Here is a 26,527-nt window from a genome sequence, read left to right as displayed (position 1 = left end):
CCTTTGAACTGTTACAAACCCTTCACATAGATGTTGTTGGCAACCTTCAGTCTCAAAAGACTCTGGTATCGCGCTCTGAATAGTGGTTCTGGAACAGCATCTAGTGTGGCTGAAAAGGCCAATTCAGGAGTGAAATAGATGTCACATAGATGTGACTCATTGCAAACCACATTTCACTGGGTCATCCTGACCCTGGAATTGATATTCCATCTGCAAAACAACTCTCCGAGATGATTTCACGGCCCTGATTTCTCAGCTTATTTTTCTCAAATTAGAGACAAGAGAATTAACTATTCAGGGCCTCATCTTAAGAGTCAAATAGTGATAACAAGTCACAGTTGTTGGAGTTGGTGCAACTGCACCTGCTGTCCAGAAGGGGTCAAGCTATGGCCCAGTGACTCAGACCTTTCTACCGGTTCTCTCTGTGATCCTTGTGGGGTGTGGCCCTAACCCTTTATCCTTCCCTTCTCCTCTGAGCACTTCCTCTTGTCCTCTGATCATGAGCCTGTTAAGATGCGCACACCAGGGCTCTGATGCCCAGGCCATCCTGAGCACAAGGCATGCAGGGCAAGGCAGCTCCAGGGCCTTGCTATCTCTAAGTGTTAGCTGAACCTCTGATCCTAATAGGATGCTGTAAATATGTCAGCCAGGTGAGGGAGGTTCCCTTGAGTGATACCCAAAGTGAGGGGGGGGGGATCTGCTGCTCAAGCCATGTTGTTCCTCCCCCAAAGAGGAAACTATTTTTAATTTCCTCCAACAACAGTTACCAGATATAGGTAACCCAGGTTTCTCCAACATGAGCAGAGGCCTGGGCAGGCCATGCACCCTCATGCCCAGGCTCTCCCCACGTACACCCCAGGAGGCAGCTGGAGAAACCTAGGCAAAGCCTGTGCAGCTCCTCCAGACCTTCCTCATCCAACACAGAGCAGGCACAGAGGTGATCCGGGAGTTCCCTGGTCAGATTCAACACCTGCAGCAGCAACACACTGTGTGCACCGGGCCCACCCTTCACACCACTTGGGAGTCCTGCGATGGCCCCTGAATCCCCCAACCTCCCAGTGAAATGTCTTAACATGTCATAAGAACGTAAGAAGTGCCCCAATGGATTGGGCCACGGACCCATCTAGTCCAGCTTCCTATATCATACAGTGGCCCACCAAATGCTTCAGGGAACACACAAGACAACAGACACAACCTGCATCCTGGTGCCCTCCCTTGTATCTGGCAATCAGAGGCAGCCTGCCTCTAAAACCAAGAGCTTGCATATTCCTACTATGACTTGTAACCAGTAATTAACTTCTCCTCCAGAAACTTGTCCAATCCCCTCTTAAAGGCATCCAGGCAAGATGCCATCACTACTTCCTGTGGTAAGGAGTTCCACAGACTAATTACATGCTGGGTAAATAACTTTTCTGTCCTAACTCTCTCAACACTCAACTTTAGTGGATGTCCCCTGGTTCTGGTGTTATGTGAGTGGGAAAAGAACATCCCTCTATCCATCCCCTGCATAATTTTGTATGTCTCAATCATGACCCCCCTCAGGCGCCTCTTTTCTAGGCTTAAGAGGCCCAAATGCTGTAGCCTTTCCTCAAAGCCGTAGCCCCAGTAATCGGGAAGTGCCCCAGCCCAGTAATAATCTTAGTCGCTCTCTTTTGCACCTTTTCCATTTCCACTGTGTCCTTTTTGAGATGTGGTGACCAGAATTGGGCACAATACTCCAGGTGTGACCTTACCATCTATTTGTACAACAGCATTATAATATTGGCCATCTTATTCTCAATATCCTAATTATCCAAAGCATAGATTGAGCTTTCTTCACTGCCGCAGCACATTGGGTTGGCACTTTCATCGAGTTGTCCACCTGTACCCCAAGATCTATTCTTTCACAGACAGCCTAGAACCCATTAGGCGATATGTGAAGTTTTGATTCTTTGCCCCAATGTGCATTACTTTACACTTACTCACATTGAAACACATCTGCCATTTTACTGCCCATTCTGCCAGTCTGGAGAGATCCTTTTGAAGCTCCTCACAATCACTTCTGGTCTTCACCACTCAGAAAAGTTTGGTGTGTCTGCAAACTTTGCCATCTCACTGCTCAACCCTGTCTCCAGGTCACTTATGAAGAGGTTGAAGAGCACCGGTCCCAGGACAGATCCTTGGGGCACACCGCTTTTCACCTCTCTCCATTGTGAAAATTGCCCATTGACACCCACTCTCTGTTTCCTGGTCTTCAACCAGTTCTCAATCCATGAGAGGGCCTGTCCTCTAATTATCTGACTGTGGAGTTTTTCCAGTAGCCTTTGGTGAGGGGCCATGTCGAATGCCTTCTGAAAGTCCAGATATATAATGTCCACGGGTTCTCCCGCATCCACATGCCAGTTGACCTTTTCAAAGAATTCTAAAATTTTCGTGAGGTAAGACTTACCCTTACAGAAGCCAGGCTGATTCTCCCTCAGCAAGGCCTTTTCGTCTACGTGTTTTGAGATTTTATCTTTGATGAGAGGTCTTCCCACCTCTGCCAGTTCCCCAGGCCACAAAGGTGCCCAGGGCTGCTGCTCTGCCCAGTGCAGGGAACAAGCCCCCTTCCAGGACCCCCCTGCCATCAGAGAAGGGGCCGGCAGGCGCTCCCGCTGCCCAAAGTGCAGGCCAGCAGCAGCACCTTGGCCATCAACCCCGGCCATGAGCCCCTCTGCTGCAGCAGGATCGGCCTTCCATCCGGCACCACCGCACCCACCCCTTGCCTGGGTATTTGGCTCGGGCACAGGAGCGGACACGGGCGCACAACTCTCAAGCAAATACCCACCTCTGGTGAGCCCACTGTTGGAGTTTGGTGCAACTCCCATCTGCTGTCCAGAGGTGGCAGGATACTGTCCTGAAAGGGTTAAGCCATGGCCCAGTGACCCTACACTTTACCTGTCCCCTTTGGATGACCTATGTGGGGGTGTGGCCCAGACACTATAACCTTCCCTTCTACTCAGTGCATGCCCTCTCTTCCTCACTGAACTCTGACCTGACATGATGGGTCACAGCAGGGCTCTGCTGGCAACACCATCTTGACCACATGGCATGCAGGTCAAGGCAGCTCCAGGGCCTTGTTGTCTCAAGTTTAGTGTAACCTCTGATCATAATCAGATGCTGTAAACATGCTTCTATGGAACCGTGAGTAAATGACTTCTTTTGTAACTTCAACCAGCCATTGTCGTTTGTCTTTTATTAATTAGCAGTCAGCCAGGTATGGGAGCTTCCCTGGGGTTGATTCCCAGCAAGAGGGGGGGTCTGCTGCTGAAGTTACTCTGCTTCCCCCCTAAAGAGGAAGCCAATTTTTTAAGATTCCTCCAACACCCACAGCCTCTGCGCGCTCCGGGGCAGGCGGGAGCTGGTCAGGGCCCAGGGAGGAGCGATCGGCAACCTGTCCGGAGGCAAACGAAGTGCCGGTGGCAGCTCCACCTCCCAGCTGAGTTTCCTCCCAGAGATGCCCTGACGGGACGGCGCTGCTGGAAGCGCCGTGCCAGGGTGGGCGGGGGCGGAGATCCAAGGCGGCGACTCCGGGCAGCAGCCTCGGCGCGGCGCGGCGCATGGACCGGAGGGCCTCGGACCAGGTGGGACTCCCCTGCTCGCGACCCGGGACGGACTTTGCCCCGACGAGGCCTGCAGGGCCGGCACGCCTCCGCCGTCTGCTGCCCGGCCCGAGGAGTGCCAAGGGCGCGGGGGCGCCGCGGAGGCGGAGACTCGCTCGCAGCATCGGGGAGGCCGCCAAGCGCCGGGCCGAGGCTCTCCCCGCCGCGGGGAAGAGGCCGGTGCTGGAGCGGGCTGCCGGCGGAGGCTTTCGCGCGGGTGCGGCGTGCCAGCGAGCTGGCGGTCGCGGTGGCCTCGCCGGTGGGGGGCGTGCGGGCGGCCCTTGCCCGCCTGTGCGCGGGAGGCTCCGCGGGGCTCGGCAGGGCCTCCTCGGGAGGCGGGCTGGGGCGGCCGCGCGCCCGGCTCGTCCCGGCTGCGGGGCTGCGCGCGCCCGACTCCCCGAGCAGCGGTTGAGCCCCCGCCCGCCAGAGAGCCCGCCGATGAGGTCGCCCATGCTGGAGCCCTAGCTGCCGAGGGCGCCGCCGCTCCCCCCGGGGCCTGCTCCGGTCGGCCGCGCCAGGTACCGCGCGTGGGAGAGCTGCCAGGCCCGCCCGCTGCGAGGCCGGCTCCAGAGGGGACGGGAGGAGGCCCCGGGCACCGGCACTGCCCCGTGCCGGCCGGCCGCCTTCGTCCGCCCGTCAGCGCTCCGAGCGCCTGCACGCCCCTAGGGCGGGGGGGGGGCCCGCGGAACCAGGACTGGGTGCAGCGGCGGCAGGCGGAGCCGCCCCTGGAGCCGGGTTTCCCGGGAAGCGGCTGTGGGGATGGCACAAAGGCACATGCCTGGGCCGAGGGGGCGCTTCGAGGGCTTCGCTCCCCGGTCCACTCGCGCTGGAAGTCTCGCAGGGCTATCTCGGGGGGGGGGGCGTAGGCTGCCTGCCTGCCCCGCTGTGCCCTGTCGCCAACTGCAGGGCTCTTCCGCCCCTTTGGCAGTGGGCGAGGTGTGGCAAGCCGACTGCCTGACCCTTCCATAGAGGATCGTCTGGGGAAGAGGTGCGGAGCAGGAAAGCCCCCCAGAAATGGTGCCAAAACCACCCCCAAGCCCCCTCCTCATCTCAGGGATGCAGGACAGGCTGTGGAGATAGCAGTGGGAAGCCCCTCTGCACATGCTCAAAGACCCGCTCTCTTCTTTATTATCTCTTGAACAGAGAGACAGACAGACACGGGAACGTGTGGCCAGGTAGATCACTCTGAGAAGGAAAAGGAGAACTGAAGAGCCAGGAGGGGTGCAGTAAGCGTCAGCCACAGAGCTCCTAGTATGGCACACAATTGCTAGTGGGTCACTTTGAGAGCCCAGCGCCAGGCATTGGGCATCTGCTGGTTGTGCGGTGCCCCAGTGTAGCTTTTGCTTGCCACAAGGTCCCACAGAGCTCTGGCATGTTTGACACTGACATGTTTTGTTTGACTGACTTCAGGCCCAGCGGCTTCCAGAGATCCATGGGGAGGTGATAGAACAGTGGCCTGATCTTCCACCAGTCCCCACATTCTGGCTGATTGGGGGGGGGGGTCCAATCCCACAGTCTTCCAGGTCTGGGACTTCCATCACCAGGATGGTGATGACTTTGGGTAATGGACTCTTAATGCCGCGTTGCCTGCAACTAGTGCAGAGTAAGAACACAAGAGCCTGGCTACTGGATCAGGCAGGGGGGGCCTCGTCCAACATTTGGCTGCTTCCCATAATGGCCCATCAGGTGCCCCAATGGGAAGCCCACCAGCAGGACAGGAAGGCCAGCAGCCCCCTGCCACCATTGCACCCTTGCACCTGAGATTCCAAAGGAAGCTGCTGCAGGAACAGGGGGCAACAGCAGCACATGGCCAGTAGCCCTGGATCAGTTTGCAATGGTTGCGGCTGCCTTCACTGCAGGTGGCACATGACTGAAGGATGCCCGTATTTCTCTCTTCTCCAGGTCCCAGTGACATTTGACGACGTGGCAATCTATTTCTCTCTGGAGGAGTGGGCAGAGCTCACAGACTGGCAGAGGGAGCTTTACCGGGACGTCATGAAGGAGAACTTTGAGCTGTTGGCTTCGCTGGGTGAGGATCCAGAGCAGCGCCCCTGCCAGCTGCCCGCCCTCTGATTCAGGGACTGGCTTCAGACTGACTTGAGTCTGTCTCTCAGCAGTTTTGCTCTCTGCTACTTTGGCTAGTCAGACAGGGGTGAGAAGTATCACCTGGGTCCGGTGTATTGGGTAAGAAAAAAAGAGTTGAGTTCAGGTTTTCCTTCAGCCAGAGAACATGGGTCCTCTTGTGAGAGTGAAATGACACACTGAAGCATTCACTTATTTTGACATGAACACACCTTGCTGTCTGTTGTGTCCCGTCCCCCCCATGCTGTTTACCACAGTGAGAGGACAGTTCTGGATACTGGCATGTCCAGTTGATTGTTGGCAGGGAATAATGCTTGCAACTGGCCATATCCTGGTTGAAGTCAGAGATTCCGCCAGAGATTCCGCACACCCAGAAGTGCCAAAACACCCACCCATGTTTACTTTTTCCAACACAGATGAGGAACGTGGGGTGCCCCTTACTGCACACCCTAGGGCAAGCCACTCTCTGAGCTTCAGTTTCCAGTCTGTAAGAGGAAGCAAGGGTGACTCACTTAGGAAGTCCTGGTGTGTAGGAACAGGCAACGTTGGTGCACACAGTCATGGCTTCCAACCGCAGCTTTCCAGATGGTGTTCATGCATTTCAGGACATGCCAGCTGGGGATGGGATGCACCAGAGAGCAAGATCTGCCAGGAGGGGTGTTGGAAGCCTCTGTCAGAGCCTGTGTGATTCCTGAGTGGCACAGTCCAGTGGCACACAGCCCTCCTGTGAGGCCCTGGTATTGCCAGGCATACATGTGAACATACTGTGCTCATTGCAAGATCAGGGCCTGTGTCATGAAGCCAACCTCCAGAGAAGGTACCTCCTAATACCGAGGTGCTGATTGATCCTACTTGCCCTGAGGTTGCTGCTGTGATGAGAGCAAACACAGGCTAACTTTTTCTCTCCCATGTGCAGGTTCCATGCTCCCCAAGCCAGAACTCCTGTGCAAAATTGAGCAAGGGGAGAAGCTGTATGTCATGGATCCCCACAGAGAAGAGAAGAGGGATGCTTGTGGGACCCGCGCTTCTGGTGAGTGGCACTGACAGAGCCCCAGACTGGCAGAGCAGGGCACAAGGCACAGGAGCATCTAGCAAATGATGTCAGCGAGTGACAAGTGGCAGAGAGGCTGGCAAAGGGAATCCCTGGCTTGCGAAACTGGTTGGTGCATGCAGCAAGTGGGGAATCAATGCACAAAGCACCCTGCGTCTCACATCCCTGTTCTCCTTGTGCAGCTCCGTTTTTGCCCTGGGAAACCTTTTCCTATTGACCATGGCTGTGTGTGCAGCCTGCCTCCCCCCCTCCCAGCACTCCAAGCTGGAGTCCCCTGGCCTCATCGGTTCACTCGCACGGTGGCAATAAGATCCTGAGAGAGTCCTTACAATTCCTGCTGGCGAATGCAGCACAGATTCCGCACTTGCTCCTCTGGACCGCATTTGGACCTGATGCTCTGTAGGCCCAGCTGCATTCTGGCCTATGAGCAAGACGGGGAGGGGGGGGGTCTTGCACCCTTTGTCCTCCTCTCTGGCTGTAAGTCCTGGAGAGGCTCACATACACACCTGCTTCTGTTCAAGCAGGCAGTCCGCTAGCACTGAGCCCTCAGCACTGGCCTGCCCTTGTCCTTTTACAGGGAGTGTCTTGTTCACCAGGACCCACCTCCCTGGGCCAGCCGGGCTGTTTAACTCCTGCCCCCACCTCTCCCGTTCCGTCCTCCATTACTGTGCCTGTGCTCCTTGCTCTAAGCCTCTCCCACCTCCCCTGCATCTTCCATGGCCTCAGCCTTGACCGCCTTCTGTGAGGCTGCCCAGGCTAGCCACACCACTTGCTCAGGTGCGGAAGGGGTGGGTCACCAGAGATCACCCCAGAAGGTTCTGCAGCATGGGCCCCACAGGCCCAGCACTTGGCGCACTGCTGAAAGGGGGGGAACCAGCTCCCCACCAGGACCCAGACATTGGACAGACATGATGGAAAGACTTCCCATGAGGAAGACCTGCAGGTTTTCTAGAAGCACTAGCAGTGGACCCCCATCTACCTCAGCTTCTCAGAACATGCAAAGAGGCATTGAATGGCTTAAGCTTTTCTCCAGTGAAAAGCTGAGAATGAGTGTGTGACCCGAGGAACAGAGACTTGACCTGGTTCAGATCCTACCCACCCCCTGCCCCAGACATCTTGGAAAGTCAGTTCTCTGTCTGGAAAACATAGGCCCAACACCCAGTAAGGATTGTGAAGCACTTTGCACATAAATTTGCTGCTTCTTGGCCGAAAGGTCCCAGATGGTGATGCTAGGGAACACCTGCTCAGCATCCTGGCCTTCATAGTGTGGGATGCCACAAGGTTCTATTCTGTCTTGTCTTGTGTGCTCCCTGAGGCATTTGGTGGGCCACTGGGAGATACAGGAAGCTGAACTAGATGGGCCTTTGTCCTGATCCAGTGGGGCTCTTATGTTCTTATATCCCCCATGCTTTTTAACATCTACATGAAACCACTGGGGGATTTGGAGTAGGGTCTTACCAATATGCTGATAACACCCAGCTCTCTCTCTCTCCTTGCCATTTTGTTCAGGGAGGCTGTGAAAGTCCTGGAGTGCAGCCTGGAGACGGTTGGGGTCTGGATGAAAGCCAATGGGTTGAGATTGAATCCCAGAAAAGACAGCGGTCCTCTGGGTCAGGAAATCTTTGCTGCAGGGCCCAATTCTATCCAATTTTCCAGTGCAGGTGCTGCTGTGCCAATGGGGTATGCACTGCTTCCTGTGTTGGGGAGGGCTCCTCAAGGTATGGGAACATTTGTTCCCTTACCTTTGGGCTGCATTGTGGCTGCACCGGTGCTGGACAGTTGGATAGGATTGGGCCCTAAGTCATCTGCCCACTCTTAATGGGGTTGCACTTCCCTGCAGGAATGGGTGCGCAGTGTGGGAGTGCTCGTGGACTCACAGCTGTCCCTGGAAAGTCAGGTGGCAGCAGTGGGTAGGGGTGTGTGCCCAACTTCAACTGGTGCATTGGCTATGGTCATACTTGACCTAACCTGACTACAGTGGTCCATTTCTTAGTGACTTCAAGACTGGATTACTCCAATGCACTCTAAGTAGGGCTGTAGGAAGACAGTTTCGAAGGTGTAATTCGCACAGAATGTGGCAGCTCAGGTGGTTGCTGGAGCTGGGCGGTTTGATTCTGTTGGACCGCTGCTCCAGCGACTGCACTGGCTGCCCATTTATTTTCGGGCCCAATTCAAGATGCTTGTATTGACCTTAAAGACCCTTCATCGTTTGAGTCCAGGATGTTTGAGGGACCACCTTCTCCCATACATTCCAGCCTGAACTCTTAGGTCATCTGTAGGGGTTCTCCTTTCAGTGCCACTTCTATCCCAAGTTAGAGGGGTGACAGCTCAGGGACAAGCCTTCTCTGCAGTGGGTTCACAACTGTTGAATTCCCTTCCAGGGGAATTAGGAACTACCCCCTCCCTTATGGCTTTTCCATGAGGGCTCAAAACCTTCCTGTTTTGTCTGGCATCTGGGTTGATGTCTGTGCCTTCATAACAGTGCTTTGGTTCTGCTGCCTTTCTCTGGAATAGTTCCCCTGCCAGTTTTATTGTTTTTAATTAATTATTTTACTCATTGTTTGTATACACTGTACAGTTTATTGTGAAGTTTTGTAAGCCGCCTTGGGCATTTGCCTAGGCCTGGGAAAGTCGGGATATAAATTCTTTGAATACAGGTCCAGCCTATTTATACCTGGATTTTTTATACACTGGTTTGACTCAACACGAATGACCCCTGCAAATGATAAGGAATGTCCTGATCCCTGGAGAAGGGGAAAAATGCATCCCTTTAAAATCAGTTTAAAAAACTGAACAGTCCTTTAACAGTAGTCTCCTTAATGAGAGAGAGAGGGCAGCTGGCTGACAATCCATCAATCCTTCTCTCTCCAGGTGACCCCTCCCTTCCCCCTGAGCAGTGAAAGAAAGGTGATCACTTTGCATTGGTGAAGGGAGGGGCTGAGTTTAAGCGCTTGGAGGCTTACACTCCTTACCTTTGTAAGCGCTTGGAGGAGGACTGATTGATGGATTGTCTTCTGACAGCCCAATCCTATGCATGTCTTCTCAGAAGTAAGTCACATTAGTCAATGGGGCTTACTCCCAGGTAAGTTTGGATAGGATTGGGCTGTATGACTCTTATCTTAGAGTCCATAGGTCAGCAAAGCTATTTTTAAATCACCAGAGCAAAGAAAGTTTGTTTTTAAAATTGATTTGCTATAGTGCATTTTTTGCCATCCAAGTGAGTGCTTGGAATGGAACCCACGCGAATAATGAGGCTCAACCTGTAAACAGATAAATAAGCAATGCGTGGAGGTGGCCACATTATCAGTGCACATCATCTTCTCCCTCTTCTTCCCCTCACAGCTGACTGGGGCACGAGCAGACAGGCACAAGGCATGGAAGAGGAGTCCCATGGGTGCTGGAGCCCACCCCCGCCCTGTGACCAGAGGAGCACCTGGGGGCCAGAGAGCCATGTCCTTCAGATGTGCTCCAGCTGGTGTGCAGTGCAGCTGACAGATGTGAGAAGCGTCTTGCATGGTCCCCTGGAGGGAGGCAGAGATGTTTTGGAGATGGGGGTGCTGATCTGTGGGGAGTGTGGGAAGACATTTGAGGACAGGGATGCTCTGAGTGAGCACCAGACTCTCCACGAGGAGGATGAAAAAGGTCCCTTGGCCTGCATATCCTGTGGGAAGAGCTTCCACTACCGCCTCAGCCTCCTGACCCACAAGAAGCACCGGGGGAAGCGCCGGCACCCTTGTGGCCAATGCGGCATCCGCTTCTGCCTCAAGGGGGACCTGCTGCGCCACCGGGCAGAGCATGCAGCTGAGAGCTTTTACCCTTGTGGCGACTGTGGCCTGGTCTTTGAACGCAAGAGGCATCTCTTGGTCCACAGGCGAGAGCATGGGGGGAAGACCTCCCACAAGTGCCCCAACTGCAGCAAGGCCTTTGGCAGTGAAGCAGAGCTGGTGGGGCACCAGGTGGTCCACCGGGATGACAGGCCATTTGCCTGCACCAATTGTGGAGAAAGCTTCAGCTGGAAGGAGGGCTTGCAGATCCACCAAAAACAGCACAGCCAAGAAGGGGGCTACTCCTGCCCTGTCTGCGGGAAGACCTTCAGCCGCCATAGGAACCTCCTCACCCACCAGAGGCTGCACTCTGGGGATCTGCCCTTCACCTGCCCCGACTGCAACCGCAGCTTCCCCTGCAAGGTTAGCCTCGTGGCCCACAGCAAGCTGCATCGTCGGAGCAGGCCATTCTCCTGTCTGCAGTGTGGCCGCTGCTTCCGCTTCCGTGAGAAGCTGCTCCAGCACCAGACCTCTCATGCCACCGAGGAGGCACAGCTCAAAGAGGAGGCTGAGCTGTAGCATGTTGTGACCCCCCCCAATAGCCATGGGACCTTTTGGGGCGTGTGTGGGGGAGGTGTGTGCTTGCCCAGCTGCTGTCTTCAAAATAAAGGTAAATAGCAGGCTCCAGTCTGGGTGTGTTCTGTGTCCTCCAGTCTCAGCACTCCTGGCCTGCAGGGCTCTCCCCTTGTGATCTCTGCATCACCCTTTATCTCCCCCCATGGCTCTTCCGTGGTTTCAACTGAATGGTGGTTATGCAACCTCTGAGAGCCAGGGGTCTGCTGGTTCCTCTCAACCTTCCTTGCTTTGCAGGAATATTGACAACGCTTTTGAGCAAGGCCTCTATGCTTTTTGGCCAAAGGGCCACATCAAATATCTGGCAGTGTTGAGGGCTGGGAAAAAAAGTTAAATGCCTACATTAGAGATGGAACTTGGATGAATGAATGAGTGGGCTCAAATTTCTGGGATTTCTCCAAGCACCAACACACAGCACAGAAATAAAGTACATACGTAAGTGGACCCCCATTCCCCCCCCCCACAGGGAATGGCTGCAAAGGGGAGGGCTGCTCGCACCTCCCTGCCACACTGAGCGCTCTGCCCTCTCCAGCTACCACCGGGACCAGCATTGTAGGGGATTCTGGTTGTGCGGAAACAGAACATGAAGGGCTGGAAGAGTCCCAGGAGGGTGTCCAGTCCAGCCCTACTTGGCCCAGGCGACTACTGTGGCATCCCCAGAAGGGGCTGGCTCAGCCATTTTCAACCACTGCCGTGGCACACTGGTGTGCTGCGAGTGGTCCTCAGGTGTGTCACAGGAATTTGGGGGAAGGTCATTTATTAATAGGGGCAATGGGAGATGCGAGCCCCCGCTGGCAGCATGGTGTGCCTTGTCAACAACCTGGTGGTGGCCTGACCACTTTAGTGCCTTGTCAGTGTGCCAAAAAGGTTGGAAATCACTGGGCTGGCCGGTCTGCGGGGCTGCCATGACGCCTGGGACCGGCCGAGATCGCCCCGCTGAAGCCCTTCCTCGCCCCGCTGGTGCCCTGGGAGGACGCGTGGCGGGTGGGAGGCGGGCGAGGCAGAGCCTCCCTCGGAGTCCCGGGGCTGGCAGCCCACTGCGGTGCACGTCTACTCAGAAGTCAGTGGGGCTCGCTCAGGCTGCGGTGGCGGCGCTCGGAGGCTCTGCCTCACCTGCTCCCGCCCGCCGCACGTCCCCGGCACCGCCGGGCACAGGGGGACGCGCTGCACCCCTGGCGAGCCGGGCTGGCGCGACGGGTCTGGGCAGGTCACGTCGGAGCCTCCGCAGGCGGCAGCCCCGCCCCCTCCGAAGAGACCAGCGGCTTGGAGGCAGCGGCGCCTAGTGGTCGACGCAGGCGAGCGGAGGGGAGGGGCACGACCTGCGCCTGGGGGCGGGGCAACAGCAGCCCGCGCCCCTCGCTCCCGGGGCTGCTGGGAGCTGTAGTCTTTCCGTGCCCACCACAAAGGCAGGCGCCTCCTCCAGGCTCGTGCAGGCCCGGCGGAGGGCGATGGAGCGGGCTGCGCCTCCCGCATCCGCCCGGCCAGGTGGGTTCCTCTTCTCGGGGCACCCCGCCCGCGGCCTGCCTCCTGGCCTGGAGCCGCGGGCGGGCTTCCTTCGGGCGCGGGCTTGGGGACGAGCCCGCCCGCGGCTGCCGGCTTCGTGCCTGGCCGGGGGGGCCGGCGGCAGGCAGGCAGGCAGGCCGGTCTCTGTGGCCACGGTCCCGTCCCGGTAGGCGCCCCCCGAGAGGCGGGGCAGCGGCGGGCAGGGCGGGGCGGCGACCGGCCTCCCCGGCCCGGTTGGGCTCAGCCCTGCCCGGCAAGGACGTCTCGCGGGCGGGCTCCCTCTCCCTCGGCACCTGAGGGGCGACGCTGCCCCGCTCCAGGGTGCGGGGAGGGGAGGGCTTGGCTGGCTGGCTTCACCTCCTCCGGGGCGGGGGGCGCCCCCGAGGGCCGGTGCGGGTGGCGGCCCCGCTGATCGCCGGCCGAGGCTGCCCGAGGCGCCTCCACCTGCCTGAGCGGGGCGGCTGCGGCACTGCGGAGCGGCCCTCCTGCGGCGGAGGCTCCTGCCCGGGCCCGGCAGGGTCCCCCCTCGCCCTGGGCGCCTGCCTGCGAGGGCTCCGCACACAGCTGCCGGCTTTGGAGTCCGTCAGGGCGACGTTCTCGGCTGCACCCGCCCTGGCCCCCCCGGACACGGGCAGCCCCTCTGCCCTGAGCCCTCGGCCTCCCGCTAGAGGTGCCTGTGGATGAACCCGCCTGGGGGCTGCGCTGGCGAGGTGCGGTCCTGGCCCCACCTCGACCAGGCCCTTCTCAGGCACACGCCCTCTGCCGAGTGCTGCGGTGGCAGAGCGGGTGGCCATGTGGCTGCACCCAGCTGGTGCACCCTTCGCCTTCCACCACCTTCCTCTGCTCCTGGCCCTGCGAGGCATTCATGGTGCACAAACTCTGCCAGGCAGAAGTCCTGATGTGCGGCAGGGCCCAGAAAGTGCCTGAATGCAGCAGCTGGATGAGTGCTGTTGGGTGGGAGGAATTCCTTCCAAGGAGAAGGGAGTGCCTTGTGGCTCCAGTGCCACTGACAGATGTGTTGAGGGCATTGCTTATGCCCCTGGAGGCAGATAGCATTGCCAGGACAATGACCACCCTACCCTTCTAGCTCCAGTGTCACTGACAAATGTGCCATGGATGCCAGTGCAATGCCTTTCCAATGGGTGTCTCATGCTGGCACAGATGCAGCTGGTGAGGCAAAGTTGTCCTATGAGACCCGGAATCCCCTCTGGACAACAGAAATGTCCCAAATGTTGGCAAGCCCAACACCAAAGATAGAACTGTCATGGGAGTGGAGGAGGCCATGGGAACAGATCAGGCAATCTCCTAGCACTGACCTGTCCTGCCCACTTTCCTGCAGCAGAGCATCACCAAGTGTGGTCTGTAACCTATGGCAATGCAGCAGCCCTGACCCTGAACCCCTGCTGGAAAGAGCAAGACTGAGAGGATGAGCTTGCAGGTGAAGCTGTGCCTATTTGGCCTCACATCATCCACATTTGGGGTGCGCACAGGGGGTGGCGTTAGTGGCACTGTGGAGAAAGTGCAGTTGACACAAACTGCCTGCCCTCACAACACCTACAGCAAGCTAAGATTCACACTTGTCTTCTCAGGATTCTTGCTTTAGGGCCTCTGCCCCTGGAGGACTCCCAAACAAACGCCCAAGAGGAACCTCACACCAACGGGGGAGCAAAGGTGTGCAGGTAGGCTTGTATGGGGGAAATCCCATGGCACACTGTACTGGCATTGCATACCCGACTTCTATTCCAGCCCCGAAGCAATGACCCTTCAGTATTGCCAGGTGTGCCTTTGCACGAACCCTCAGTCCTGATCCTTTCTTCCTTTTGCACCCTCTGAGAGCTGTGAGCGTCTGCCTTGCGAAATCACAGGCACAATGCCACAGCGTTGCTTGGGGGCTGGGCATTCACTTCTCTCAGAGCTCCTCAGGAGCCTTCATTCCCCCCCCCCCCATAGGAGGGGGAAGCAATACACTGTGTTTCAGGGCTCCCTCTCCCAGGGCAGTGGCCAGTGTGCTCTCCTGTGGGGCTGCTGGCCTGCTTCTTCCAGGCAGGCCCCTGCTGCTTTGCAGCCTCCATGACAGGCAGTGAACCAGCTGGTGCTGCCAGACCTCACTGACAGCTGCTGTTGGGTAATGTGCACAGAGGCACAGAGCACCCCTTGCGCTTTTGTGTCTTGGATGCTTCCACTCCAAGGTGGTGTGCGATAAATACACTGACCTGATCACATTGTCTCTATGCTAGTAGGCAGGGATCCTTTCTCTCCACCCTAGTTATCCCTTGTGTCGGCTGCCTCTGTGCAGGAGTGAGAAGAGGGGCACCCAGGTGTTTCCTAGGATTTGCTACTCTGATGTGGAGTTGCCTGAGCCCTCATTTCTCTTGTTCTCCCCCTCAATTGCACGGTTTTCTGTATATTCATGCATCTATTCTTTGCTTTTTCTGGAATTGGACTGAGTCAGAAAAGCCATGCTTGAGACTGATGATGGGGAATTAATAGTTTGGATTTCTATAACTTTAATTTTCTGTTTCACTGTTTACTATTCTGTTTGAAGGGATTTATGGTTCTACGGTATTTGCTTAAATACATATTTGTGCTTTAGTGGGCACAGTCAATAACGCACCACAGGGCACAGTACCGAAGGTCTGCCAGAATTGTGCGTGGGACTATAGTTGCCCTACCAAATTTAAACCTAAAATAACTTGTATGTTAGCAGAAAGTAATGAAGACAGTGCAGCCTGAATTGCCCATCAGAAAAGCACCAGCTGTTACAGAACTTGCAGCCTGGGTGCATGTTACTCGAGCAGCCTGTCTGCCCTCACCATGCAGTGGACTGAGCAGTGTGCATGGAGCACAGCGGTGATGCCGCTTTCTCCCACTGCCTCTGTGCCAAAAGCAATGCCTCCCCTTTGCCTGGGGTTAGCAGGGTGAGGCCCTGCTGCTTCTGAGTCTGCCTGCCTCAAGGGGACAGGCGAGGCATCTCTGCTCCTTGCAGCCTTGGGTTTGATCAGCTGTTAGGAAGAGCTTTTGGACTTTTAATGCCATTGTGGGCTATTTACCTTCCAAACAATAAAGGTATTTAAACAGCCCGAGGGAGCTATTTGAAAAAATCTTGGTTGGCCACCTTTCAATCATGCATCTGTAAGGGTATGTGAAGTATGTGTTGGTCATGGGTGCCCCCAGCAGTGAGTACCACAGCAGTGATCACCATTGCCCACCATGGCAAAATGCCCCATAACTAACCTGCACATGCCACAGAACCCCAACCCCCTTCAGGAGCTGCCGTGATGGAGGCAGAGAACTGCTCAAAGCCCCACCACAGAGCTTGGACCACAGCAGAGCAACAGAGAGGAGCCTTCTCCCTTGTGTGTGCACAGCCATATGAAATAAGTGCCCAAGTCTCTCTAGGCCAAGGATGCCTATCCCCCCAGCTGGAAGGAACCTTTTTGCCAGCAAGTGCCTAGACAGAGCAGGTTGCTGGGGGCCCACTGCACAGAGATGCTGGCTGAGAGCCAGACAGGAGAAGTTCAAGCCCAGCTGAGGACCCCGACTGCTTCCCCAGGTGGCAGTGCTGCAGTCCTGCAGAGGACTCCAGCTGCGTGTGTGGCCTACAGTGGCAACAGCTGACGCCTGCAGCATTTGTCAGCCTCTCCCTGCTCTCAGCTGGTGCCAAAGGAAGGGGCAATTGGGCAGTGGAGTTGTAGCAAAGGCACATTTGACAATCCTGAAGGGGCAGTATTTGCAGGTGGGGCGTGAGGCAGGCCTGCAGCACCAACGGGTGTCAGTGAGGAATTCCCTGCCTCCTGTTCTAACCCGCATGAGGTGCATCATCCTTGTTCACCCTGTCAGGGTGGTGCGGCAGAGGCTCCGCTTGGATGTTTGTGTGTGGAGTCCTGCTGGGGCAGAGGCCTTGCGGTAAGAGTTCTGAGAACTCTTTATTTTTGCTAATAAAAGTCCATTTTGCAGGGTTGCTCTTATTCTAAACCTTACCCCAGTGCCGGGTTGCCTAAGGCATTGCAGTGGGGTGCATGTGACCCCCCACCCCAGGTGGTCAGAGTTGGGCACGTCAGCTTTTTTGCTAAGGAAGTGAGGCTGTGAAAAGCTCACAGTTGTGGCTGCTCCTGGCTTTTGCTGGACAGTTGCTGCCGAGTGCCTGGGATGAGGTGCTAGAAGCACCGCAGCTCTGTGGCTTGCTTTTCATGGCTATCAGTGCAGATTGACCCCAGTCACTGGCCCAGGGCTGATGACTTCCTGGCTTTTCCCTCCTTGTAGGAATGCAGCTTTGCAATGGGACAGGTTTGGGCTGCTGAAGAGGTGGTGAGCCAAGACGGAACCTCTTCCTGTGAGCCCTGAGTGCACCTTGGATGTCATCAGGAGGATTCCTGCTGCCGCCGCCACCACTACAGTTGCCATGAGTACCACCTGGAGAGTCATTGCAGAGCTCCTGGGGGCTGCCTGGTGGAGGCGAGTGATGCCTCGCTGGGATGTGCCCCACCCGTGAGCCCCGGGTGCCAGTGCTTCTCAGACCTTCCAGTACGTTGTGCCATCTTCAGTGGGTGCCTTGCCTTGCAGCAGGCACAGCATACTGTGAAAGCGCAGTAGCCGGAACGTAAAATAAGATGGGGAAAGTGCTGATGCGCGTGTGCGAGGCAAGCGCATTGCTGCTCATTGAGGCCACAGCCCTAAACGCACCAACTGCTCCTGTTGAGAAAAACTGCCCAGCGGATGTGCCTCTGATCACATGGTGAGTCCATACAATGAGGAGCTCCACATGGTCGCCCGGTTCTGGCCAGAGCTCGCTTCCAGAACAAAACATTGTTTCGGGCTCCACGCTTCTTGCAAACTTGCTCTCTGCCAGGGCACATGCTGGTGGCGGCTGCCCTGGTTGGCCCTTCCAGCCTGTGACTCTTCCCTTCTCCCCTTCCTGGGCAGGTTGTGGAGGTGTGAGACCCCAGGCAGTCATTGAAGAGGAGCAAGCCAAAGAGTGTCCTGTGGCAGTGTCTTCCTGGAAGAGATGGACAAGGCCTTAGAACTCACCAGCCCTGGTGAGTCGCAGCCAGCTGTTCTGCAGGCCACCTCTGAAAGGTGAAGAAAGGGCCGAGCTTTGCTTCGGGAACCCACATATGTCCCAGCAGTCCTGTGTTGTCAGAACAGCGTGTTTTTGGATGGATCTGTGCTTTGTGTCTCTTGTTAAAACTGCAGAGCACATAACCAGGTTGTTGGAAGTTAAACCTCTGTGTGGGGAGGGGACACCCTTGTCTCTAGTGCACATGCATGGCAGTGCCTGTGCATGGACCCTAAGGCGCTGTATAGCTGGCCGTTGGACTCACTGGAGCAGCGTTCTGTGGCACTTGCAGTGCTGACAGCATCTTGCAGAGAGACTCCTTCCTTCAGTTGGGTTCCCAGCTGATGGAAGAGACGCCTGCCAGGCTTCTCACAGACTGTCGCAGAGCAGTGCGGCTGGCGGGTCCAGAACCTTCCTCTGGTCCTCAGAGCTGGGGGTGAACCAGCAAGGGCCCATGTCCTGCTTCTCATCTCTGGAGGCTGGAGGAGGGGTCAGCATGGCTGTCCTGCACCCCCTTATGGCTGAAGGGTGATGATGATGAGTTGGGAGTCCAGCCAGTGGGTCTCAGTCTAGAGGTGGTTGTGGTCCACAGTCCAGCTCCAGGCAGTCCTTCCAGTGTGGTCTCTGCATGACCCTGTGTGGGGAAGAGAGCAGAGGGATCTGGTGGCAGAAGCTGGGCCCCACCTTCCCCTGCAGCAGCCACTTAGGGTGCCCCCCTCCTCCTGTGGATGGGAGATGGACTTGACTTTTCTCTTCTTCTTCCGAGACTACAGACACAGTGACAGGAGATCTGTCACACACGCACCCCCATTTGCTGCTTGCCCCACATCCTCCCCGCAAGGCGAGGGGCCCATGAGATGGTGGTGGTAGAGGCCCTCTCAGCATGCACTTGCTTGGCATACCTAAGTTGCTTCCTTGGACAATGCACAGAAGGGGGTCACTGAAGGGGTCCCCCCCTTATTATATGTGCCTGATTAGACACCTGCTTTTTGCTCAGGAGAAACGGGCTGGGGGCAGTACAACTTTGTCTCTGTGGTGCAAAATACGATGGTCCCCAAACCTCTGTTCGATGTGGGCTGAGGAGCAGTGATCTGGACCTCTTCTATGGGAGGGCACAGGTGCCCTGCATGCTGTCAGTCTCCCTTAAGCAGAGTGTTTCCTAAGCAGCACCTCCAGCTGGAGGAGCTGGGTGGGGGGAATGGCTGACTCCTTCAGAGGTGGTTTTGCTGACCTTGGCAGCGATTGTTCTGGGGTGGCGAGTGAAGAGACTCTCTCAGGGGCAGGGGAGGTGTGTGGCATGGAGGGCTGAAGTCTCTTCGACATGAATCCTGCTTAGTGGATTTTTATTTGGTGACTGGTCTTGGATGTGCCTTGTGGACTCGATGCTGTAGGAAGAAGCCTTGGTGCATTCAGCCACCTCCTTTCTGCTACAGGCTGGGTCGCCCCAGGACACAAGGTGGTGGTGAAGGCGGAGCCAGATGAGGAGCTGTCCATTGGGTGCCCGCGAGGCCCAGCAGAGATGGGGGAGGAGGCAGCAGTAGCAGTACCTGTACCCTCTGACCCCGCTGCAGGTGAGCATGGCAAACAGTCCCTTCCGTGGGACAAATGGTTCAGAGAGGGGAGAAGCTGGGGGTTGAATTCTGTTCCTGTATCTCACATTTGGTGGGCCACTGTGAGATACAGGAAGCTGGACTAGATGGGCCTTTGGCCTGATCCAGCGGGGCTCTTCTTATGTTCTTATGGGCAGTTCTGCTTTTCTTGGCTGACTAACCCAGATGAAGTACTTGACATCTGAACCAGCCTGGAACTGGTGGAGGTATCTTGACTCACCCCACTGTCGCTGGAGGACTTCACTCCTTGGTGGCAGCCAGTTCCTTGCTGGAAGGCCAGTACCCGACATTTCTGGGCAGAGCCCTGGGGGGGGGGTGAGAGGTCAGGAAGGTCAACGGGGTCTGCTTGTGGTCGCCCCACTCATCCCTGTCGCTCCAAAATGTTTCAGTCAAAGTTTTGCTGTCCATCTGCTGGTCTCCACAACCAGGAGTGACCACATAGTTGTGGCAGGAAGGACTCGTTTGATGGCTGCCTTGTGGCTTCTATGATACCAAATATTCCCACTCTCTGAAAAAAAGAACCGTGTCCCCTTTGTTTCACCAGCACTTGTTTGCTGCCATGCCAAGCACACACACCCCTTGAGACATGTGCCACAAGTGGGAGCCAAGGAGCAGTCCCTGTACTTGCTGGGGTTGGGGTGGGGGAGAGCAGTGGGGGGCAAGGAGTATCCTGAGCATTTTAGGGTAAAACAATGGGAATGAGTGGATATATCTCCAAGTAAGTGTTGGCTACTGGTGTTGGGACAGGGCTGCCAGTAGGGCCCAGCGACCTCTTCAGGGGCAACCAGACTCCATACAGGTGGCAAATACAGGAACTACCAAGAGATGACTGGATGTCTGCCCGCTTGGCCATCTGCTGTAGGAGGAAGGAGTTTTTCATTCAATGGGCATGCCTTGGAGGGGCTTTCTGGGTTGTGTGGATTGCTGGATGGAGAGGAAGCTGTCCTCGGGGGTGGTGGTGCTCCGAGCAGAAAGAGCATCTTGGGAGCAGCTTGGGGTTTGCTGGACCCAAGGAGAGTCAAGCTGGAGTGGCCTTGCCCAGTCTGTGTTGGAGGATAGTCCTGGCAGGCAGGCAGTGGCCCTTGTGCTGCTGCCCTTGAGGGCTGGGTGGGCATGCCAGCCTCTCCTGGAGGCTCGGAGCAACCCTTGTCTCCCGTGTCAGCCCAGAGCCCTGCTGGCCTGTAAACGCATCAGATGGGGCTGGAGAGACCCTTCTCTGGCTGGAGCCCTGCAGAGCCACTGCTGTCTATTGGTGCAGACTGCTGGTGGCAGTTACTGCCCACTAGACACCATCTGGGAGGCTTGGAGTCCTGTGTGCCACCTGAGGCTTGGTTGGGCGTCATTGAGGGGCTTTAAGGCCCCGTCCAGCTCTTCATGTTAATCTGCTTGAGGGAGTGTTGAGCGTCGCTGTGGGAGTAGCCAGGCTCTTGTGTTTGAGAGGAGAGCAGCTCTCTTGGGCTAGAAGGGAAAGTGTGGCAGGGCTCCGGCTCCCCGCCTTTCTGTTTCATTAATTCTTTTTTGCCTCCTAAGTTCCATGGGGTTTGTGAGAATCAGAGTCGCAGATGAAATGATTTCTTTTACTGTGAAGAGCCTGCATATGTGCCCAATTTGCATACTTAACTGTATTCTGAGCAGAGAACTTTGCAGTTCTGCTTGGAACACTTGGAAGCAGCAAGTGCCCCTGACGGGTGTGGCCTTACTTTTGGGGCTCCACGTCTCTCTGTTTGGCTGTCTGCACAGCTCCACACCTCTCAGGACCTGAACGTGATTTATTCCTAGGCAGACTTAGTCTGTGTTCTCTGAGCCAGCATCTGGGGGTGGAGGGCACAGTTGTTGGCTTGGCCTTGGCTGCCCATCAAACACATACACACCCCAAAGCACCATAGCCAGGCAGCATCAGGACAGAATCCCCCCTTCCATGGGGGGGTGTGGTGGCGGCTTGCTGGGCCAGTGTGTTCCGGCTGCCATTCCAAGCAGCTCCCTGGTCCCCCTGTATGTTCTTGAGAGGAGGCAGGGGAGCTGGAGCACCATCCTCTGACCTTCCTGTCCAAGAATGGCAGTGCTTCCCTGTGGCAGAAGGTCTTCTGTGTTCAGGGGTCTGTTATCTGATGAGAGCACAGGTTCTGCAAGGTGGCCCTTGTGGGTAGGGGCCAGGCTTTGGTCTGAGCTCAGCAGGCATGTCCACCTAGCTCCTCCGTATCTGTCTAGGGAAGCAGAGCACTTTTGTCCTTTGCACCTGAGTGGATGCTGGTATTTATCAACCCACAGTTTCGATTGAAATGGTTCAGTTCACTGCAAATGCCAGTCCACTGGGAATGAGTGTTCTGTTTTGCATCCAAACTGTATTTGGATTGCTGTGGTTGTGTTTTGCTTTGGCGTCATCTTACGAATTCAAGAATTTGTGATGAGCACAAACTCTGGCAAAAGGCATATGAGATTGTACAGGAGGCCAAGAAAGACTTTGAGGAGCACATGGCCAGTAGCATTAAGGGGAATAATAAAAGCTGCTTCAGATATGTTAGAAGCACAAAGCCTGCCAGAGAAGCGGTTGGCTCTCTGGGTGATGAGGGAGGGAGAGGGGGGACAGAGATTGCAGAGAAACAAATCCTTTGTATCCTCACAGCAGAAGACCTCAAGCAGGTACCACTGCCTAAACAGCCCCTCCTGACTAAACAATTAAGGCTGCAATTGTATACACACTTTCCTGTGAGTAAACCCCATTGAACACAATGGGACTTGCTTCTGAGTAGGCATGCATAGGATTGTGCCCTTTGTCATAGAGGTTAAAAGAGAGGACATTTCAGGCATAATGGACAAATCAAAGATCAATATGTCACCAGGCCCAGATGGCATCCAGTCAAGGGTTCTGCAGGAATCCAAGTGTGAAATTACTGATCTTCTGACTAAAATATGCGGCTTTTCCCCTTAAAATGGCCATGGTGCCAGGGGAGGCCCTGGAGGAGAGCTGTTGTCACCCCAGTCTTTAAAAAGGAAGGAGAGGGAACCTGGGAAACTGCCCGCTGATACTCTAATGTCTGTTCCAGTTAAGATGGTGGAAGCCCCGTCAAGGATAACATTGCAGGCGCGTGCTAAATCTTCATGATGGGCAATTGTGATCTGCTTTGAGCTGATCTTGATTGTGGAAAGCAGCATGATGGCACTATTGTATCCTGTTCATAGCTCTGCCTCTTTTCATCCATGCGTTCATTCTGAGACAAATGCCAAAGGTGCCAGGGACCAGCTGTGCCTGCAGGCCGCAGAACAGAGCAGAGCAGTAAGGACATTGGAAGAGCCCTGCTGCATCAGACCAGAGGCCCATCTAGTTCAGCATCCTGCATCTCACAGGGAGCCACCAAGTGCCTCAGGGGGCACACAGGCCAGCAAGATCTCTGCATCCACTCTCCTGCATCTGGCATTTGGAGATGGGCCATTTCTAAAGCCTGGTCATTGTGTGTGCCCATCATGCACTGTCACCTGTGATGGCCTCTTTCTCCATCAGTCTGTCCAGCCGCCTTTGAAGAACAACAAATGATGCGAATGTGTCATTTTGGGGTTAACTTTCAGGTGTCAAGAGGGAGATTGTGATTAAGATGGAGCCTGAGGATGATTCCTTTGATGAAGGGCCCTGGGATTACAGCGACGGAGAATCCAGCAATGACACTGACTCCTGTAAGTTGCCCTGCTTGCTCTGTCAGAGTCTGACCTCTGCAAAGGAGTCTTAGGGTTGTCTGTTGCACCTTGTCCTGGGTAGGAGATGGTCACCACAGGGGCTTGTGGTCATCCAGTAGTCAGTGCAGGGTCTTGGGCCTTTGCAGACCGACTTCATTTGGGATATTCACTGTCTGAGAGGAGATCACTGGGGCAAGCCTGTGCAATGCTGCAGCCTTTTGCTACCCCACAGTTTTCAAGTATGTTTGTTTATCCTGAGTACAGAGCTGAAATCTGCAGTAACTCGCACCCCGCCAGACCCTCCCGAGAGGCTGTGACTCAGTCTTCTGAGAAATTAAACCCAGCAAGCTCCAAGCTGTTGCTTGCACTAGGCAGGAAACAGGAGGACTTGCTGACCCTTCTGGGGATAATTGGGGGGGGGGGCCTCAGGTGCCTTTTCTTCCCCTACTCCACCCCAGCACCAGTTGTCCTCAGGAACAAGCACAAAAAGTTAATTGTGTAGCATCAGTAAACGGTAGGATGTTTGGGACTTTGATCCCAAGCTGGAAGAACTAATCTTGGGTTGGGTTACTGTATCAGATAACTAGTGGCGCTAACTCTTGACCTCTTGGCGCATGCATGCGCGCGGACACACACAGCCAACACTTCCTTTTCTCCCTGCAGCTGATATGCGACCTGATGTGATTGTGAAGATGGAGCCAGAGGAGGAGGAGGACTTCAGGTGCCCCCTGGACCAAGCAGGCACTCCTGGCAGCCTTCAGATGAGTGAGTCCCTCTCTGCCCCAGCCGAGGGCGTAGCATGTGGGAGCCAGTGGGGAGGTTTGCAGGCGGCTTTCAGAGAGGCCAGTGGGCCGTTGGTTCTCTGAGCACTGAATGAAGTTTTAGTTTTGCTGTAGTGCTTGGAGGAAAAGCAGGAGAGAACCCCACACATTCTTGCTGTTTCCCCCTCACCTCCAGGACTCAAGTAGGGGGGGGAATGCAAATGGCTGTCCCGGGGGGGGGGGCTGGATTGGTGCTAGAGTACTGGTAGCATCTTGGAGAAGGTGCAGGTTCTCTGCTGGGACCCTAGAGAGCCTCTGCAGTGGCTCCTGTCAACAGTCCTGGACAGAGCCCTCATGGTCTGACTAGCTAGAAGGCAGCCTCCTGGGTTGCCACAGACATGGGTGAGGAAGATGGGCAGAACACAAAGCAGTGAGTCCTTCTGAGTAAACCTTGTTGCAGGCAGGAGCACAGCCCTGGGTTGGGTGCGCCTGTCTCTTGCTCTGCCACCTTTCAGGGCACCCCGGATCCTCCACCTGGCCTGGAGCTTTGCTAATTCCTGTGTGGTGCTTCTCATGCATTCAGTCCAGCTCTGGTCCTTGAAAGCGGCCTCGCAGGAAGCTTTTTCTGGCTGCGCCTTGTCCCAAAGTGACTGTCAGGAGCCAGGCATGTGCCAGGCATCTTTCCCAAGGAAAAGGAATGTCAGCATCCCCCAGTGGGTGCAGGCAAAGGAGCTGCCCACCAAGGGACCATCAGATTTCTCTCCCTGGCACCTCTGCTGCCCACATGCTTTTTGGCACTGCAGATCTCCTTTGAGTGGTTTAGCGGGCCTCTTTTGGAGTCCGATGGTTGAATGCCCTTGTGCTCTTCTGCCTGAACTGTGATTGGAATTTGTCTTTTGTTCCACAGTGGGCGGCCCTGTTGAGCCAGGTTGGTGCACGTCGGCAGCTGGAGGTGCGAAAGGAGAGCCAGTACCGGTCCAGAAGAGAGGGGATGCAGCCCTTTCCCAGAGCTCGCCCAGGAGCAGAAGCCGCATGAGCCAATGGTCTCAGTCCGGCCAGGGGGGCAACTCAGGCGTGCAGAAAACCACAGAGCTGATGTTGGGGCAAAGGCCGCCAGCCCAAGGAGGGCAAGGGGGCTTGCGGGAGGAGGTGCTGCCTGGAGCCAGTGAGCCAGTCAGGCGTGGGAAGAGCCACGCGGCGGAGCGGCCCTTTGCCTGCAGTGTGTGCGGAAAGTGCTTTCAGCACCGGGGCAACCTGATCACCCATTTGCGGGTGCACACAGGGGAAAAGCCCTTCCCCTGCACAGAGTGTGGGAAGAGCTTCAGCCAGAAGGGGGACCTGATGCGCCATTTGCGCATCCACACTGGGGAGAAGCCCTTTGAGTGTACCGTCTGCGGGAAGAGCTTCTGCTCCAAGCAGACATTTGTCCTCCACCAGCGCATCCACACGGGCGAGAAACCCTACTCGTGTGAGGAGTGTGGCAAGGCCTTCAACCGCAAGGCCAACTTCATCACCCACCAGAAGATCCACCGGGGCGAGCGGCCCTTTGTCTGCGGGGAGTGTGGCAAGGGCTTCTGTGCCAAGAAGACCTTCATCCTGCATCAGAAGATCCATGTGGGTGACCGGCCCTTTGGCTGCCCGGAGTGTGGCAAGAGCTTCAGCCGCAATGGGGACCTCACCCGGCACCAGCGTATCCATACTGGGGAGCGGCCCTTCGCCTGCACTGACTGCGGCAAGTGCTTCAGCCACAATGGGGAGCTGATCAAGCACCAGCGCATCCACACGGGCGAGAAGCCCTTTGCCTGCTTGGAGTGTGGGAAGAGCTTCAACCGTAAGGGCACCCTCATCACGCACCAGCGCATCCACACCGGGGAGCGGCCCTTCGTGTGTGGCGAGTGCGGCAAGACCTTCAACCTGAAGACTACCCTAATGAAGCATCGGCGCATCCACACTGGGGAGCGGCCCTTCACCTGCCTGGAGTGCGGGAAGAGCTTCAAGTACAAGGGGAACCTGCGCACTCACCACCTCACCCACACAGTGGAACGTGTGTACCCCTGCACGGAGTGTGGTGCCATCTTCAACCAAAGGAAGGAGCTGAAGGTGCACCAGGCAGCACATGCTGATAGCCACCTGCTGCCCTGCTACAGGGGTGGTGGGGAGAGCATGGACTCCTTCCTCCAGATGCACCCCCTCCTGCTCTCCTGCTCCCCACTTCCAGTGCCCCTGGAGACCCTGACGAAGCTCAAGCAGGAGGCCAGCTACACAGACGTCACGCTGGGGGATGTGGTGGACCCTTAGTGGCCAGGTGGTGGGGGAAGGGTCTCCTGGAAGAACTTCTTGAGCCTGGGCTCTTGCAGGCTGGTGTGTGAAGCATCAGCAGGCAGGACAAGCACCCCGCTGAAGCAAGTGGCAGGGAGCCAGCTCCTTCTCCCTGTCAGACACCTGGCTTGCTGCCTGAAGCAGAGGCACTCCTTGGCAGACTGGTGGACTGTGGCCTCATGTGTGGCTCTGCTGGGTCTTGGCCCCCCCCCCCCGGACTGATACTGGGAGCAGTCAGGAGCATGGACATGGGGGGCAGCTCTCAGGTTGTTTAGCAGATGGGGCACTTACTCAGCAGGGACAGAGGTGGAGCCAAGACTCCTTGCTGGGACCAGTAGTTTTTATGGGGGGGAGGGGGTGGCACAGCAGGGCATTAATGAAGTCTGTAATGATAAAGTGAACCTCCTAGTGCGAGTCTGGATTACATTTTAATAAACTGAGTTGTCAGTGAAGGCAGAA

At 56.2% G+C, this 26,527-nt stretch overlaps 1 protein-coding gene across 1 annotated transcript; it reads left to right on the top strand.

The window, feature by feature from the left end:
* Positions 1-3,427: 3,427 nt before the first annotated feature.
* On the top strand, positions 3,428-26,527 carry LOC136651255 (zinc finger protein 585B-like). Its single transcript, XM_066627488.1, has 11 exons — positions 3,428-3,602; positions 5,523-5,649; positions 6,619-6,732; positions 10,096-11,092; positions 12,123-12,445; positions 12,636-12,819; positions 12,974-13,323; positions 19,143-19,280; positions 22,884-22,988; positions 23,652-23,753; positions 24,657-26,527. The coding sequence occupies exons 1-11, from the start codon at positions 3,579-3,581 to the stop codon at positions 26,045-26,047; spliced, it is 3,855 nt and encodes a 1,284-aa protein (XP_066483585.1). The 5' UTR covers positions 3,428-3,578; the 3' UTR covers positions 26,048-26,527.

The sequence above is a fragment of the Tiliqua scincoides genome, chromosome 5 (genome assembly GCF_035046505.1).
Source record: "Tiliqua scincoides isolate rTilSci1 chromosome 5, rTilSci1.hap2, whole genome shotgun sequence".
NCBI lineage: Eukaryota > Metazoa > Chordata > Lepidosauria > Squamata > Scincidae > Tiliqua > Tiliqua scincoides.
Note: the sequence above shows the minus strand (reverse complement) of the source record. Positions and strands in the feature narration are given on the sequence as shown.

Bases quoted from the DNA above. Each gene is read 5' to 3' on its own strand.
- LOC136651255 (XM_066627488.1), top strand. From the start codon at position 3,579: ATGGACCGGAGGGCCTCGGACCAG. The intron at 5,650-6,618 runs GTGAGGATCCAG...TCCCATGTGCAG, and splicing joins TGAGCTGTTGGCTTCGCTGG to GTTCCATGCTCCCCAAGCCA. The intron at 11,093-12,122 runs GTAGCATGTTGT...GTGCCCTGGGAG, and splicing joins CTCAAAGAGGAGGCTGAGCT to GACGCGTGGCGGGTGGGAGG.